The 18,062-nt window shown below is 37.9% G+C and overlaps 1 protein-coding gene across 2 annotated transcripts in view; it reads left to right on the top strand.

The window, feature by feature from the left end:
• Positions 1-18,062, top strand: part of LOC150101562 (protein arginine methyltransferase NDUFAF7, mitochondrial) — a 158,645-nt gene that overhangs the window by 52,015 nt on the left and 88,568 nt on the right. For both annotated transcript variants that reach the window (XM_090401052.1, XM_090401051.1), the window contains exon 5: positions 7,314-7,592. In XM_090401052.1, coding sequence (XP_090257178.1) covers positions 7,314-7,592 — 279 coding nt within the window. The remainder of the gene's footprint in view (positions 1-7,313; positions 7,593-18,062) is intronic.

Below are 18,062 nucleotides of genomic sequence, written 5' to 3'. Positions count from 1 at the left end.
TCCAAACTTCGTTGTGTTTAAACTACACAATAAATTCTGGCAATGATCTGGAAGACACTGGCACATACAAATAAGATTCTGGTTCCATTGTATAAGGCCTTGATTAGGCCACATATGGACTGCTGTGCACAGATTTGGTCACCTGGTTTTTAAATGGATGAAGAGATGTTGAGAAGGGTCCAGAAGCAATTGACTATGGCAGATACTGATCTCTGGAATGTTGAATATGAAGAAAGGTTGGGAAGATGCAATTTACAGAGTTTAGTGGATAGGAAGAAGGGAGTGGGGGTATGATAGAGATGTACAAGTTGATAAGGAGTTGCTATAAGATCAACATTGAAGAGGGTTTTTATAAAGTGGTGAGAGATCAGGGGAGAACAAGAGGTCATCCCTGGAAGCTCTATAAGGAGGGTGTGAGTAGCAGGTTTTTGTATGGACATTTGTGAATGATTATAATGCATTGTGTGCTTTATGTATAGTTCATGCAAATTCTTTGTGTTCTGTCATTAACATATGATCTATGTTTCCATTCTTCTGTGCTTGAGAATGTGGTGTCTGTATAGAATTTGGATGTGTTTAAAATATGGTATGATGACCTGTGTGTGTGTGTGTGTGTGTGTGTGTGTGTGTGTGTGTGTGTGTGTGTGTGTGTGTGTGTGTGTGTGTGTGTGTGTGTAACAAAGGACCTCCGAGATGTGTCTTTTGATTCTGTGGGATCTTGGAATAATATTAATAATATATGGAATGCATAGATGCTATTGTTATTAATAATAGTGCTACACAGTATAAACAACACCAAGAGGAAAAAAAGCTTTAATTTATTGAACTTACTAATGATTAATTAGTTTTCTATCCTGCATCTTCACAGCACAAATTACAACTGTGACAATTTCAGTTACAATTCAAATTGTAACTGAAAAAAAAAAAGAACGAATGTCCTAACACAGCACACTTTGTGGGCCACAAAGTTAATTTGTAGAAGTCAGGCTAGAATGATTATTTCCCTGATCACTAGCAAATCGATACACAGTTATACTTAATGACATTGGGGATGGGGGGGATGCTTTATAATTAATGCTGAGTCCAAAATTAGTCTCTCAGACCTATAGCATCTTTTATATAATACTGACATCTTCTTCCATTTAATCTTGTGAAGGAGCATCCAGAGTATTGTTTGCCAGTCCCAACTTGCCATACACATGATCATGGATGTGATTTTTGTATTCTTCAAGATGGATGTTAACTAATCTACCAGTCCAAAATAGGTGAAATTACAAGCACAAGGAACTTTATGCACTCTAGGATGTGTAACAGGATATAATTATTATTATTAACATCTGACCTCCATAGAATCAGACTCATCATAAGAAGTACACACTATTGCACACAATGCTCACCTAACCATGCCTTAAACTGATTCAAGGTGTCTACTTTCACAACACACTCAGGCAATGCACTACACTCACCAACCACTCTCCATGCAAAGAACCTCCTCCTCCTCCCTTCTCTGCTCACACTTTCTTTCTGTATACAATTTCCAGCAATAGCCTCCTGTTCTACAACCCTCTCCCATTCTATGAAAAATCTCCTCTATGTCAACCTGATAACAACTCCTGACTAGCTTATTTGTCTCAATCATATCCCTCCTGCTCCTCCTATTCACAAGGCTTTGTAATTTACATTCTCTCAATATGTCCTCGTACTCTGCATTCCAAAGACTACTGATCACCTTTGTGAATCTTTTCTGGATCCTTTCTAAATCCTCATCACCATGAAAACCTGGCAACCAAATCTGTGCAGTAATCTATATGAGGCATGATTAAGGCCTTATACAATAGTCATCACCTCTTTGTTTCTGCATGTCTGGATACTCTGCATCATTGCCATTATCCGATGTGGTGTTTCACAACTTGTGCAGTGTGGCACCTGAATTTCAGATCTGGTAGACCACGAGTATCAAATGCCTCATCTCTTCTATCTCCTGTAAAGTTCCCCACCAAGTGTATACTTTGCATCCCATCGCTGCTTACCAAATTTCAAAACCCTTCACTTTGCAACATTGAACTGATAGTTTCACTTACCTGCCCATTCATCCAATCTATTCAAGTCCTCCTGTAAGGCCACACCTTCTGCTGCTTGACTCTGCATTGCTCTTCCCTATTTTGCATCATCTGCAAACAGCTGCACATCGCTAGTTAAACCAGTCCCAATATCATTAATATAGAAATTGAACAACAATGGTCCCAAAACTGACTCCTGTAACACCACTAATGACCTTCCTCTTTCGGATTACTGCACCCCCCCCTCCCATATACAACTTTCTAATGCCTATCTGACAGCCAGTCACTGATCCAACTCAGAAGTCTCTTATCCAATCCCATCTGTTTCAGTTTATTTAACAGCTTGTCATGTGGCAGTCTAGTCTATCAAAAGCCTTTTGCAAAATCTAAGTACACCACTGTATATGCATCTCTCCTGTCCAAGGTGTTTATCACCTTGTTGTAGTACATAAGTAAATTAGTAAAACATGATCTCCCTTTAACAAACCCATGCTGATAATCACAGAGAATATACTGCTGTTATCAACCCATTTCTGTATCCTACTTCTCACCAATCTCTCTAGTACTTTCACCACAACTCCTGATATACAGATTGGCCTATAATTTCTACCAAGAGCCTTATCATCCTGTTTATGCAATGGGACAATTTTACCTTCTTTCCACTCCCTTGGAACCTGTGCCATTGTAATACTCTTATAAAAGAGGCATGCCAATGTTACTGTCAATTCTCGGGAACAGTCTCTTAAGATGCGTGTTGATATGTCATCAAATGCTATTTCCTTATTAATATCAAGGTTATTTATTTCCTCAAATACCTCCTGCTCACTCACAATTAAGTCATCCTCTCCTATGTTCTATACACTTAAGTTGTTCATGATTCCTCTGTAATGAGAATGAAACACCATTATAAATTAATCACTGAATATGTCAACAGTGTCTTCTGCAGCAGTTACTATTTTATCAATTTCATCCATTAACATCGTCTTACCATAATCATTCTTCCTTCTACTTGCCGCATATCTAAAAAATTGTCTACAGTTTTTCTTTGTCTGATTTGCTAATTTCTGCTTATACTGCATTTTTGTTGTTCTTACTGAGTCACTCTCCTGGCTTGTTCTCTATACTCTTCAAAGTATCTTCTTCCAGATTTCATGCTTAAGTCCCTCATTCATCCATTCTACTCCTACCTTATTCAGTTTTTTGCCTTTCGAATACATTCACACATTGATGCTGTTATGTATTTCTTTGTCAGTTCCCAAGCAGCATTTATTTCCTTAAAACTCAATTCCTCATTCCCTGCTATAGCTCCAAGCTTGTCATAAACACCAGCCTTGTAATTCCACAGATATCCTCTCTTCACAGAAGTCTTCGTATGGCTAGCCACAGCCCAAATGATCACTTCAAACAATTATATCCTCTGATTAAATGATCAGATCTAAAACTCTCGATCCTCGCCTGCCCTCCTTAACATGCTGTCTGAGATAGTTATCTATCAAAATCTCAAGAAATTCATTTGCCTTATTCCCAAATGCTATCTCTTCATTCCAATCTATGCTGCTATAATTAAAGTCACCCATAATATTTACCATACTTTTGTTCACTAATCCATGTTGTCTATACATTTCTTCATAACCATCCTCCACATTCACTGCCCTATAGCAACATCCAACTAAATATGTCTTCCTGTCAACAACCACCTCACACCAAACTGTCTCATAACCATTGCCACTATTTCCCTCTTTCATGTCAACTTTATGTGGACATAATTCCTCTACTATCATCAGTAGCACTCCGCCTCTCTTCTTGCCATTTCTATCCTCGCAAGAAATACTGTATCCTTTCATTTCTATTCCCATTAGGATATCAACTTCATTCAATGGTTTCATTAATGAACTCAATCAGTGAAACCATTTCATCTCCCTTGTTTCTGATACTTCTGGCATTTGTAAACAAACAGCAGTTCATTTTTAGTTCTATAACCAGTCCTATCCAGCCACTTGTTGGTTGTGACTTCCTCACTACACTTGTCCTTGCCCAGTCACCTTTATCACCACTTACCACATATATCTATTCAGTCTTAACTTCCCCACCCACATTGCAATATACTCTATCTCTATACACATATTCACTGATATTTTGAACATCCATTCTCTCTCTATGCATGTCTCCCTGTCCTCCAGGCTCTCTCCCATTTCCCTGTTCCTGTTGCCTTCCCATTCTCTCTTCATCTCTTGCATTACTACTGTTTTCACTGCCAAGCACTTCTGCCTCTTCAGTATCACTTTCCTGATCTCTCACTTCATGTATTACTTCTGATCTCCTGCTTAGTTGATTCTTAGGATTACTAATGAAGGTAGCTAGCAGAATGAGTGGTTTGCAAGTGGTATGGAGATTATATTTGTGAAGATTTTTTCCATTGCAGCTTGAATATAAGAGATGAGAATAGTTTTGTTATGATGTTATGTATTGATGCTTCAATGCATAAGATCACAACAACTGCAGTTGTGTTATCTAATTTGTTGGAGCTTAGTTACCTTTGTAACTAAGCTTAGTTACCTTTGTAAGTTACTGAGCTTAGTTACCTTTGTAACACTTTTTTTAGCCAGCAGCTGTAGCCACTGGCTAAAAAAAGTGTTACAAAGGTAACTAAGCTCAGTTTCAAGTGTTGTGCCATTTAAACAAATAGCTCTGGCTCTTTGTGCAAGTATTTTGAGGATGCCATACTTGGAAGAGATTGAGTCCTCACCACATTACTATCTTGTAGTTGGCCATGGAGAAATGGAAATATATTACAAGCTATGCTTTGGAAGTTGAAACCCCTGCAATGTCCCAGCCTGTAAATAGTTAAAGGGAAGAAGACACTGAAACTATGAGTGAAATGAGTGCTGCAAATGCACTCCATGATGATGTCAACTTAAATCTGTAAGGAAGGTCGGCATCTGATATTCCTCATTTGAAAACAGTAAACAGAGTCTTGAAAATTGGAACTTGGAATGTGAGAACATTATATAAACTAGGAAATTTTGACAACCTTATACAGGAATGAAAAGACTTAAAATTGATGTGATAGGAATTAATGAAACAAGATGGCCTATCATGGGAAAAACTAGAAAAAGATGGCTTTATATTTGTATACATATTCTGGCAGAGAGAAGCATGAATATGGAGTGGATTTCATGATTAAGAAAGACGTTTTTAAATCTGTAATGGGGTTGTGGCCCATAAATGAAAGAATGATAGTTATTAAATTAGTTGGAAAGCCTTTCATCATCATAATTATCCAGGTTTATGCCCCTACGATGACTCACAATGATGAAGAAATAGAAGATTTGTATAATAACTTACAAAAATCTATAGAATATGTTATCTCAAATGAGATTCCCATAGTGATGGGTGACTTAAATACAAAGGTTGGAGAACAGAAAGAAAATCCGATTGTTGAAAAATTTGGATTGGGTGAAAGAAATGAAAGAGGTGAGAGATTATTAAAATTCTGCATTCAAAACAACCTACGCATAATGAATACCTTCTTTAAATATCCGATGCACCGACTGTATACTTGGACAAACCCGGATAACTCTATAAGAAATCAAATAGATTTTATAATGATAAATAATAGATACAAAAATAATATAACTAACATTAAAACATATCCAAGTCCTGATATAGGTTTAGACCATAACCCTGTTGTGTCTACTTTAAAGATTAAACTAAAAAACATTTCTAAAAACAATCATATTTGAAAGACTTGACTGGACAGCTCTGAATATACCTGACAACATAATGGTGTTTAACTCAGAAATTAGAAAAAAATTAGATCATGTAGGATATAAAACAGACGATACTTAGTAACATTGAGGAAATTGAAAAAAGATGGTCAAATTTTAGAAGTGCAATATATGAAACAGCCAATGAGATTATTCCAAAAATTAAATACAATAAGAAAAAACCCTGGATGATAGAATCAGCAATATTAGAACTTATGAATGAAAGACGAAAAAAAAAAATACACAACATTATAAAATACTCAGTAAAATGATAAAAAAATGAATGCAGGAAGGCTAAAGACAAGTGGCTAAATGAAAAAAGTAAAGAAATAGAGGAATTGGAAAACAAATACAAAAGTAAAGAAATGCATAAGTCAATACAAGCTCTGAGAAATAAAAAGAAAAATTTCAACCATGGGGGAGGAGATTAAGCACTAGATTGTGGTCAGAATTACCTGGGGGCACACTACATTCACTATATATTTGGAAGGGCCATTGGTGAGGAAGAGATCTACAATGTTTTGGGAGTGGTTCGGGTTATCTGGTATTCTGGTTGGCATGTGAAACAATTTGTGTAAGGTCGTTAGTGATGGCAAATATTTCAGCATCTCTGCCTGCAAGATCTATATAACTGAAGGAAGAGGAAAGCCATTTGGTGTTATGGACATTAAATCTCCAGGGAGGATGATTTCACTGTTAGGAAAGTGGGCCTGAAGAAAATCAATTTTTAAGGAGAGGAAATTAAAGAGCTCAGAGTGGTTGGTGGCATTATGAGAGTGATAGAGATAGCAAATGAATTTGACTGAGTGAGGAAGGGATATTTTTAACAAAGAAGGTCCAAGTTGGGTGATTCTAGGTTAGGTGCTCTCTGGCAAGGGTCAGCAAACAGTTTCCCACTCAGTGATTGTAAAAGTGCATGGAGAATGATGAAGACAGTGTTAAAAAATAACAGAATGAAAGATTAATCCATGTAAAAGCCATTGTTAAATAAATTATATTTTATGAGAAAAAATTAGGCAGCATTACTTTTATAAAGTAATACATTCTAATTTTTTTGTAAGTTTATGCATTGACAGTATTTTCATAAATATTTTCAGTTAGTTCTTTAGTTACTCTAATTTAAGTTAATTATGAAATTTTTAATTACATTATTGATTTCTATGGGGAAAATGTGGCCGATCAGGTATGCTAGTTTCACAGTGTTGCCACTTTCTCTGTTTGATGAGAGATACTTAAGTATAATAAATAGTATAACCACTTTGTCTGTTTGGTGAGAAATAAATAGCAAGTTTCATGTTTTAAATAATTATGTGAGTTCATGCTATCAAACTGATTGTTTGCACTTACATAGGCTTCCACATATTCAGAAAATTTTAATGACTGGTTGGTCATCCTATCATCCTAGTAACCAATAATGAAAAGTTTTCTGTATATAACTTTCCTCATGTATTTATATGTTTTTACTTTTTCTTTGTATTTATTTCAGGTTTTATCCAACCTTCAACATATTTGTAGTTCACTTTCTATTCATTTGGTAGAAATCAGCCCTCACTTAAGTTACCTTCAGCAAAAAAAGTTATGTTGCTCAGATATAGATATCCACATAATGCAGTCTGAAGAAAATGATGGACAATATTATAAGAAGTCTGTTACAAAGCGAGGTGTTCCAGTGTTTTGGTATCATTCACTTAAAGAAGTACCCCAAGGATTTAGCTTCTTTATTGCTCATGAGTTTTTTGATGCCTTACCTATTCACAAATTTCAGGTAAGTATTGGTATGAAATAACTTATTGCAAAAAACTTTTATAAGCATTTGTTATAAAAAAAATGTTTGCAAAACGGTATATATTTTCTCTTTGTTTGAGAGTATTATTTTACTTTATAACCCCTGTTTGTTTGTTTTTTCCATTATTTATATATATATATATATATATATATATATATATATATATATATATATATATATATATATATATGTGGCGATCAGCTTTTACTCGGTTGTTATACATTTCAAAAAATAGATTTAATGACTCCAAGACCGAGATAACATATAAAGATTTTAATGATAAATACTACTAGGTTCGGCATATAGCAGCCTTCTTCAGGTATTTATAAAGGAAAGGAATACTAATAAACATTGAATTATTTAAACAAACTGGAAATTACAGGTACAAATTGCCTCACATAATCGATACATAAAAACGTTGTATTTTTCAAGTTGTTCCAACTGGCGTGCCATTGTTTGTTGCAATTGTGCGTGCAAGTTCACGTGAACGCCAATATTGAATATTGGCGTTCACGTGAATTGGAAAAACGACTGTATAGGCCTAAGTTCGATTCTCGTAGCGACGGGAGAAATCTTTATCTGGGCGAGTTTCAATCGAAGGTGAGTTAGCCGATCTCATACGGAGGTAGCAAGGTTTTTTCTCCCGGAAACTCGGGTTTTTCATCCCGCATGCAGACAAATCGGCCCTTTAGAACACACGCAATTTACAGACAAAAATTGGTGGTGGGGGGGGGGCGGTAGATGGCGCTGATGTAGATGATTGGTAGTAGAGGTTCAGTGTAGTGGTGGAGACAGTTGTATATAATAACATATAATACAAGAAAACCTTATTGTTTAAAGCTTCAAAGCACAGTAAAGAACTCATTTGAAAATATTTTACATTATTCTTGTTTTATGCAAGTTAGAGGGATATAATAGATATTAACGATATTCGAAGAACATTGCAGCTAATGTTTCTTATCTATATCTTTTTTACCAACAAAAACAAGGCCTGGCAATGGGCAACCCTTTGTCCCCAGTGTTAGCTAACATCTTCCTTGAAGACTTTGAAAAGAAAGCCATATCTTCCTTCTCATTTAAACCAAAAGTTTGGAAAAGATATGTTGATAATATATTCATTATTTGGAATCACGGGCACACAGCTCTCACAGATTTTCTTCGTCATCTAAACATCCAACATCCTAATATAAAATTTACTGCTGATATAGAAAATAATAACTCTTTACCTTTTTTGGATGTTATGCTTACACGATGCTCTGAAAGATTAAAAATCTCTATGTACAGAAAACCTACGCATACCAATAGATATCTGCATAATCTTTCTCATCATTTTCCACCACAAAAACTTGGAATTATATCTACCTTAGGACACAGAGCACGTTCTCTCTTAAATGAACAAGATGAACTACAAAAAGAAATGAATCACCTCACTCTTATTTTTAAACAAAATGGATACTCTGAAAAAACAATTAAGAAATTTCTTCTGAACCCTCCTAAGCAGTGCACAACAGAGACTATTAATTTTAAAGGTAGCATCTCCATTCCATACATTAGCACAGTCTCTAAGAAAATAGCTAAAGTCCTTAAAAAATATAATATCAGGACCTTCTTCACCACACTTCCAAAAATCCGCTCTCTAATCAGCCATCCAAAACCTACTCATCACAACCTTAAGTACCCTGGAGTATATAAATTGTGGTGTAATTGCAATATCCCATACTTTGGTCAAACTAATAAATCTATTGAACAACGCATAGAAGAGCATAAGAGAGACATCTCATACAAAAGATCTCATGCAACTGCGTTATCCAGTCATGTTCTTTTTTCAAATAATCTTAATGATGACCAACAAAGCCACTCTGTATGCTGGAATAGATCAGAAAATATTTTTCGCTGTGAAGATGAATTTGAAAGGAAAATCGTAGAATCAAGAGAAATCCTACTGAACCCGGTCCACTTAAATAATAATTTAAGTTATAACATCCCAGATAGCCATGCTGCAGTTATTCAATATTGGCGTTCACGTGAACTTGCACGCACAATTGCAACAAACAATGGCACGCCAGTTGGAAGAACTTGAAAAATACAACGTTTTTATGTATCGATTATGTGAGGCAATTTGTACCTGTAATTTCCAGTTTGTTTAAATAATTCAATGTTTATTAGTATTCCTTTCCTTTATAAATACCTGAAGAAGGCTGCTATATGCCGAAACTAGTAGTATTTATCATTAAAATCTTTATATGTTATCTCGGTCTTGGAGTCATTAAATCTATTTTTTGAAAAATATATATATATACAGGGTGTTCGGGATAAATTTGACAGTTTCGTAGGGAAAAAGAAAATCTTCTTTGTATCTATTAAATTTAATGAATTGACAAAAAAACATTACAGGCAGAGTTAATTACAATACTATCAACAAGATTTACTCAAAATAACCACCATTAGCATCGATCACAGCTTCAATTCTGCTTCGGAACCTCGAACAAGCTGATGCTACAGTCTCCCTGGGAAGGGCCGCAAAAACTGTTTTAATTTTATCCATTAACTGGGCTTTTGTATTACTGGAAGTGCGATTGGTGTCTTTTTCAACTGCGCCCCATACAAAATAATCCATGGGGTTAAGGTCTGGGGAGTTTGGAGGCCAAACATTTGGACTGGTGAAGTCGTAGAAATTTTCAGACAACCATTTTTGACTTTTCCCAGAGGTGTGGCAAGGGGCCGAATCCTGCTGCCATACATACGGCCTACCATTGGCTACCCTTGTTATCCAGGGCTTGACTACAGTTAGCAACTCCACGAACAAAGCCCAAATTCCAATGCCAGGGTTCTTCAACACCTGTTCCTGCAGATTTGCGAGGAATTCTGCTGTACGAACGCAATCAGATCGTCTGCTAGGGATCTTTCTTCTTGCTACATCCTCGTAGTCACCATTGCAAGTCTCTAGTTCATGCCTGATTGTTTTTACTGTATTCAGGGAGCATTGGGCAGCAGTCGTAATATCCTTATTTTGATGGCGGGCACGAATCATCATGATACGAGTTATTCTCTTCCATGATTCAGGTGGGTTCCAGCTATCCATCCTTTCTGACATCTTGTATATGAATGAAGAAGGGTCCAAACTTTTAAATGAAGAGAAGTGTGTGTTAATACATGTAACTTACGGAAAAATATAATTAATTATAAATATGTCAAATTTATCCCGAACACCCTGTATATATATATATATATATATATATATATATATATATATATATATAGAAAGTTTTTTAACTTGGATATATTATGTATTCAAGATACCAAGTAATTTTATATAAACTTGGGTTTTAATCCTATTTCCCAAGTAAGCAAACAAGTAAGTAAGTCAAGTTTGCACCTGCACGTAGTGCAAGTCTGAGGCAACTCGTCAAAAAATACTAAGGAAAGTGATCGGAGCTTAATCCAACTTTACTTACTTACTTGGGAAATAGGATTAAAAACCAAGTTTATATAAAATTACTTGGTATGTCGGCACAGTGAGCCTAGTGGCTTTGCGCTTTGCAACCATATGCCTGGGGAAGGAGTGTCCCAGGTTTGATTCCCGTCGAAGACGTTAGGAACTTGCAGATCTTCATCAGCCATAGCCAAGTTAGCCGGTCTTGGGCGCGGGCAGTAGGGTTTTTTCCGCCAGTTTATCTGGCATTTTTCATCCCGCAATCAGGCAAACCGGCCACATGAACATATGCTGCTACAGTCAAAAATATATCCCCCCCCCAGTGGCAGGCTAGGCGACAGATCGGTTGGGAATGGCACTAACAAGAAGTCGCATCTAAGTAACACGCGGACCCTGCATAGGAAGCAGGAATAACGCGCAGTGAAAGAAGAAGAAGATATAAAATTACTTGGTATCTTGAATACATAATATACCAAAGTTAAAAAACTTTCTACATCCATCTCTCACCCCGAGATTTTATTTAATAAGGTCAAAGCACCTTGTGGCAACTTGTTTAGCTAAAATTCATAAGCTCTGCATTACTTCAACCTTAGCATTTTCAGGTCTGGCTCCCACTGATGAGACCTCAATAATGGTCAAAACCAGTATGGGTAGTGACCATTGCCTTTAATGCATAGCATCATACATCTCTGCAAGGGGATGTGCTTTACATTAGGGGAAAAATACTAAGGAAAGTGATTGGAACTTAATCCACCTTTACCACGAGTTGCCTCAGACTGGCACTACGTTACCACAAGTTGCCTCAGACTTGCACTATGTGCAGGAGCAAACTTGACTTACTTGTCTGTTTGCTTACTTGGGAAATAGGATTAAAAACCAAGTTTATATAAAATTACTTGGTATCTTGAATACACACACATACAGGGTGTTCGGGATAAATTTGACATATTTATAATTAATTATATTTTTCCGTAAGTTACATGTATTAACACACACTTCTCTTCATTTAAAAGTTTGGACCCTTCTTCATTCATATACAAGATGTCAGAAAGGATGGATAGCTGGAACCCACCTGAATCATGGAAGAGAATAACTTGTATCATGATGATTCGTGCCCGCCATCAAAATAAGGATATTACGACTGCTGCCCAATGCTCCCTGAATACAGTAAAAACAATCAGGCATGAACTAGAGACTTGCAATGGTGACTACGAGGATGTAGCAAGAAGAAAGATCCCTAGCAGACGATCTGATTGCGTTCGTACAGCAGAATTCCTCGCAAATCTGCAGGAACAGGTGTTGAAGAACCCTGGCATTGGAATTCGGGCTTTGTTCGTGGAGTTGCTAACTGTAGTCAAGCCCTGGATAACAAGGGTAGCCAATGGTAGGCCGTATGTATGGCAGCAGGATTCGGCCCCTTGCCACACCTCTGGGAAAAGTCAAAAATGGTTGTCTGAAAATTTCTACGACTTCACCAGTCCAAATGTTTGGCCTCCAAACTCCCCAGACCTTAACCCCATGGATTATTTTGTATGGGGCGCAGTTGAAAAAGACACCAATCGCACTTCCAGTAATACAAAAGCCCAGTTAATGGATAAAATTAAAACAGTTTTTGCGGCCCTTCCCAGGGAGACTGTAGCATCAGCTTGTTCGAGGTTCCGAAGCAGAATTGAAGCTGTGATCGATGCTAATGGTGGTTATTTTGAGTAAATCTTGTTGATAGTATTGTAATTAACTCTGCCTGTAATGTTTTTTTGTCAATTCATTAAATTTAATAGATACAAAGAAGATTTTCTTTTTCCTTACGAAACTGTCAAATTTATCCCGAACACCCTGTATATATATATATAGTATTGTTCATCTTTACTCGGTAGAAAATATTATAAAAAATTAGTTTGAATGACTATATACTGAGATTAAAAAAACAACAAGGTTTAATATTAAGATACAACTAGTTTCGTTAAATGATTCAACTTCTTCAGGTATCACAGGCAAAGAATTATACAAAAAAAGAATTAAAGAATTGTCTGTGTGTAGAAAAAACAATGAAGGATAGGATATTTTAGTTGGAAAAGAATACAGCAGAACAATTAACAAAAGTTTGGCTTCATGTAAGTTCTTTTCTATTTGTGTTAATGAGAGCACAGACATTACATCATCTAGGCTGGCAATCTTTGCTCGATTTTTTGTATAATTCTTTGCCTGTGATACCTGAAGAAGTTGAATCATTCAACGAAACTAGTTGTATCTTAATATTAAACCTTGTTGTTTTTTTAATCTCGGTATATAGTCATTCAAACTAATTTTATATATATATATATATATATATATATAAACTCTTTTTTTATTTTTTTTGGTTGCTTGATATGTTGTTTTTCTACCAATTGCTACAGTAAAGAAAATGAAGCAAAATTTTATCCCTAGACATATAATATCTTTGTGATTGTAAGTTCCTGTTATAAAAGATGCCTCTAGCCTGAAAACTTACTTAGCTTAATGGTTTTGTTTTTTAATAAATAACTAGATTAATTGATTGTAATTTTTGTAATTACTGATTGTTGTATCCTTGTGTATGAATTGTGGTTGAATGTTTTGTTTTATTTTATTTTATTTTATTATGTATTTATACTGTATCTTCTTCTTCTTCTTTCGCTATGCCTTATCCGTGTTAAACAGGGTCGGCGTTCACATCTTTAATCTTCTTCTTCCAGATTCTCCGGTCCAGGTCATCTTCCCAACTCCATCCTTTCTCCCTAAGATCCTCTGCCACCTTATCCATCTATCTGAGTTTGGGCCTGCCTCATTTCCTCCTTCTCTCCACCTCCATACGCTCCACTCATTTACCAACATACTCCTCACTCCTCTCTACATGACCGAACCACTTCAGCCTGCTTTCTTGTACCTTCTTACCAATCAGTCCTCCTTCTGATGTAGTCATTCCTTATCCTGGCCTTCTTTGTCACACCACTCATCCATCTCAACATCTGCATCTCCGCCATCTCCATCTTCCTCTACTGTGCCTTTGTTATAGGCCACGTCTCCATGCCATGGAGCATCGCCGGCCTCACCACGATCTTATACAGCTTTCCTTTCATCTTACGACTCACTCTCTTGTCACACAGGACCCCGCTTATCTTCCTCCAGTTCATCCAGCCGCATATTATTCAGTGCTGTATTTTCTCATCTAGGTCACCATTCCTCTCGACGACAGACCCAAGGTACTTGAATTTCTTCCCTGAAGTTAACCTTTCACCCTGGAGTCGTATGATCATATCCTTGTCACTCCCTGTTGACATATATTCGGTCTTTACCCGGTTAATTTTCATGCCTCTCTCCTCCAATACCTTTCTCCACTCTTCCAGAGCCTTTTCAAGCTTCTCTCGGGATGATTCGCAGAGAACAATATCATTGGCAAACATCATGCTCCCTGGCGCCTCCTTCTTGACGTCCTCCATAGTACATCCATGACCCAATCAAAGAGGTAGGGGCTCAGAGTTGATCCCTGATGGAGCCCTACAACAATGGGGGAACCCCTCTGTCATGCCGACACTAGACCTGACCTGAGTTTTCGCTCCCTCATACATCTCCTTCACCAACCTCACATACTTTTCCGACACCCCCTTCTTCCTCATACACCTCCATACCTTCTGTCTGGCCACTCTGTCGTACGCCTTTTCCAGGTCTATAAACACCATATGTAGCTCCGCTTGCATCTCCATATATTTCTCCATCAATTGCCTTAGCGCAAATATTGCATCCATTGTCCGTCTTCCTGGCATAAATCCAAACTTCTCCTCACCAATTTTTGTTTCCCGCCATATCCTTCCTTCAATTACTCTTTCCCATATCTTCAACGTGTGTGACATCAGCTTGATCCCTCTATAGTAACCACAATCTTTGAACATCTCCTTTTCCCCTGTAGACTGGGACGAGAATGCTTTTCCTCCATTCCTCTGGTATCTTTTCCTGTTGGGCTATTTTCCTCATCGGATCCCATAACATGTCTACGCCCTCGTTGCCCAAGCTTCTCCACTCTTCTCCAGGTATTTGGTTCTGCCCCCACAGCCTTTCCATTCTTCGTTTTTCTCAGTGCCCAATACACTTCCTCTCTGCTTATGTCCTGCACCAATCCTTCGTTTGCCTCTCCATCCTCACACCTTTCTCTTGGATTCTCCTCATTTAGTAGATTATGAAAATATTCTTCCCATCTTCCTTTGATTTTGTCCTCCTCTTGTAGTACTACTCCTGTGGCGTCCTTTATCTGCTTAACTGAGGTTATGTCTTTCGAGGTCTTATCTCTAGCTTTCTCTATTCTCAACAACTTAGTTCCACCACTGTTTCTCTCCAGTACTTCATAAACCTCTTCAACTGCCCTCGCCTTCGCCCTTGCTACAACTCTCTTTGCACTTTTTCTTTGCTAATCTATATGCCTCCTTGTCGGCTCTGGTTCCAGTCATGTCCCATTTTTTCTTTGCCTCTTTCTTTTCCCTGATCTCCAACTGCACTTCCTCATTCCACCACCATGCCTCCTTATCCTCGGGCAGCCCCTTTCCTGATGTTATATTGAGCACCTCTTCTCCAATTTTTCTAATATTCCAACTCTTTACATCCCACCATTCTTCCACATCCTCTGGTAACTTCATTCCTTCCAATACCTTTTCTTTAAACTCATTCCTTGGACCTTCCTCTTCCAATTTCCACCACTTTATTTTCCTATCTTTCAACCACTTCGTCTATTCTTCTTTTCCCCTTTTATATCACAGTCTACCACAACCAACCTGTGCTGTACTGCTACATTTTCTCCGTTAATCACTTTACAGTTTTTCACCTCCTTCAGATGTTTCCTTCTGCACATAATATAGTCGATCTGACTCATCCTATCCCTGCTCTTATAAGTTATCAGGTTTACAACTCTCTTCTTAAACCAAGTGTTAGCTATAACCAGGTCGAAGGCCACAGCATGCTCTACGATTCTTTTACCTTCTTCATTTCTTTCACCTCTACTCCAACCCCCGTGCACCCTTTCTTTACCACTTCGTCACCTTCCTACATGCCCATTCAGGTCTGCTCTGACAATCACTCTCTCACCATCAGGGATTCCCATTACTACCTGGTCTAGTTCTCTCCAGAATGCCTCTTTCTCCTCCTCATCACAACCTACTTATGGAGCATATCCACACGCTGTCACAGCCATGCTTCCTCCAATCTCAAGTTTAACACTCATAATCTGATCGTTCTTCCGGCACACCTCGCAGACTCCACCCTTCAGCTCCTTGTCGATGATGATTCCAACTCCATTTCTTCCATTCTCATTCACCCTGTTTATATCCTTCAGTTAAACAAACAGTTTATATCCTTCCACCAGCTCCTTTGCTTTATTGCCCTTCCACCTTGTCTCCTGCATACACAAGATCTTCAGCTTCCTTCTTCTCATCATGTCTACTATCTCCCTACTCTATGTATTTATACTGTATGCTATACATAAATAGAGTTATTCATGGTGCCAACGCGAATGAGAACAATGGCAGCCAAGACATCATTGTGCATGGAGGTGTTGACATGGGGGAATTTGTGAAATGTGGTGTGTGTGTGCACACTATTATTACGGGTAACTCCAGGGAGTCATTAGACTCGTTGAGGGAGGCCCCAAAACATATTCATCACAACTATTCGACATTCATACAGTATCTATCATACCTCGCCTTAAACTCATTCACTGTCACAGCATCCACCACAGACTCAGGGAATGCATTCCACTCATTCACCACTCTAAAAGTAATGAACCCAGCTCTAACACCTTTACTAACCACACTTTTGCCCAGTTTCCATGGTTGTCCCCTAGTCCTCCCACAACCAGCCCTGTTCTCAAAAATATCTTTTGAATTAATTTTATAGAAACCCTTCAGTAATTTGAATGTCTCAATCATATCTCCCCTCCTCCGCCTATCAACCAATTTTTGCAACCCACAAATCCTCAACCTGTTCTCATAAGGTTCATTCCACAGACCTGCTATCATCTTGGTCACTCGCCTCTGGATCCTCTCCACCTCCTCCCCATCAAGAAGAAACCTAGGTGACCAATTCTGGGCACAGTAGTCGAGATGGGGTCTTATCAAGGCTCGATAGAGAGGAACAATAACCTGCTTGTCTCTGCTTGTCAACGTATTCTTCAGCAACTAAGTGATTTGATGAGCTGATTTGGCCACTTTTGCAATGTGCCCCCTAAACTTCAACTCCTTATCCACCAACACTCATAAATCTCGTGCCTCATCAATTTCCTGGAGTACAGTTCCACCAATGTAGTAAACTGCTGCTAATCTTTTCACCCCAAAATGTATAACCTTACGTTTTGCCACATTAAATTGACATCCATTCTCCTTAGCCCAGACCTCCAATCTATCCAAATCATCTTGCAAAATTTTGACGTCATCTGCATTCACTATTGCCATACCCAACTTTTCATCATCCGCAAACAAATGAACTGTTCCTCTCGGATCCTTTCCTATATCATTAATGAACAGATTAAACAGCAGTGGTCCAAGTACAGATCCTTGTGGCACACCACTAGTCACAGGCCGTCTGTGGACTCTACTCCTGAATAAACCTCTCTGATATCTCTCCATCAACCACCCTCCTATCCATCTCACCAACCCTATATCCATCCCCATATGGTGCAATTTACTGATTAGAATTCCATGTGGTATCCTGTCAAAGGCCTTAGCAAGGTCCAGTAGAATCACTGTAAATCCATTACCCTTATCCAGTTCAGCCGTCACTATGTTATAATACATGAGCAAGTTACTGAGGCATGACCTACCCTTCACAAAACCATGCTGTCCCCAATAGAGTATCCCATTTTCTTCTATCCAATCTTGTATTTTCCTCTTGACTATTTTCTCCAAGACCTTGATAATGATTCCTGTTATGCTGATTGGCCGGTAATTTTCAACAGCAGCCTTGGAACCACCTTTATGCAGCGGAACTATTTTCCCCTCTTTCCACCCCCTTGGGACTGA

This window comes from Typopeltis vanoorti, chromosome 11, assembly GCF_054136105.1.
Source record: "Typopeltis vanoorti isolate ZY-2024b chromosome 11, IOZ_Tvanoo_1.0, whole genome shotgun sequence".
In the NCBI taxonomy this organism is placed as follows: domain Eukaryota; kingdom Metazoa; phylum Arthropoda; class Arachnida; order Uropygi; family Thelyphonidae; genus Typopeltis; species Typopeltis vanoorti.
Note: the sequence above shows the minus strand (reverse complement) of the source record. Positions and strands in the feature narration are given on the sequence as shown.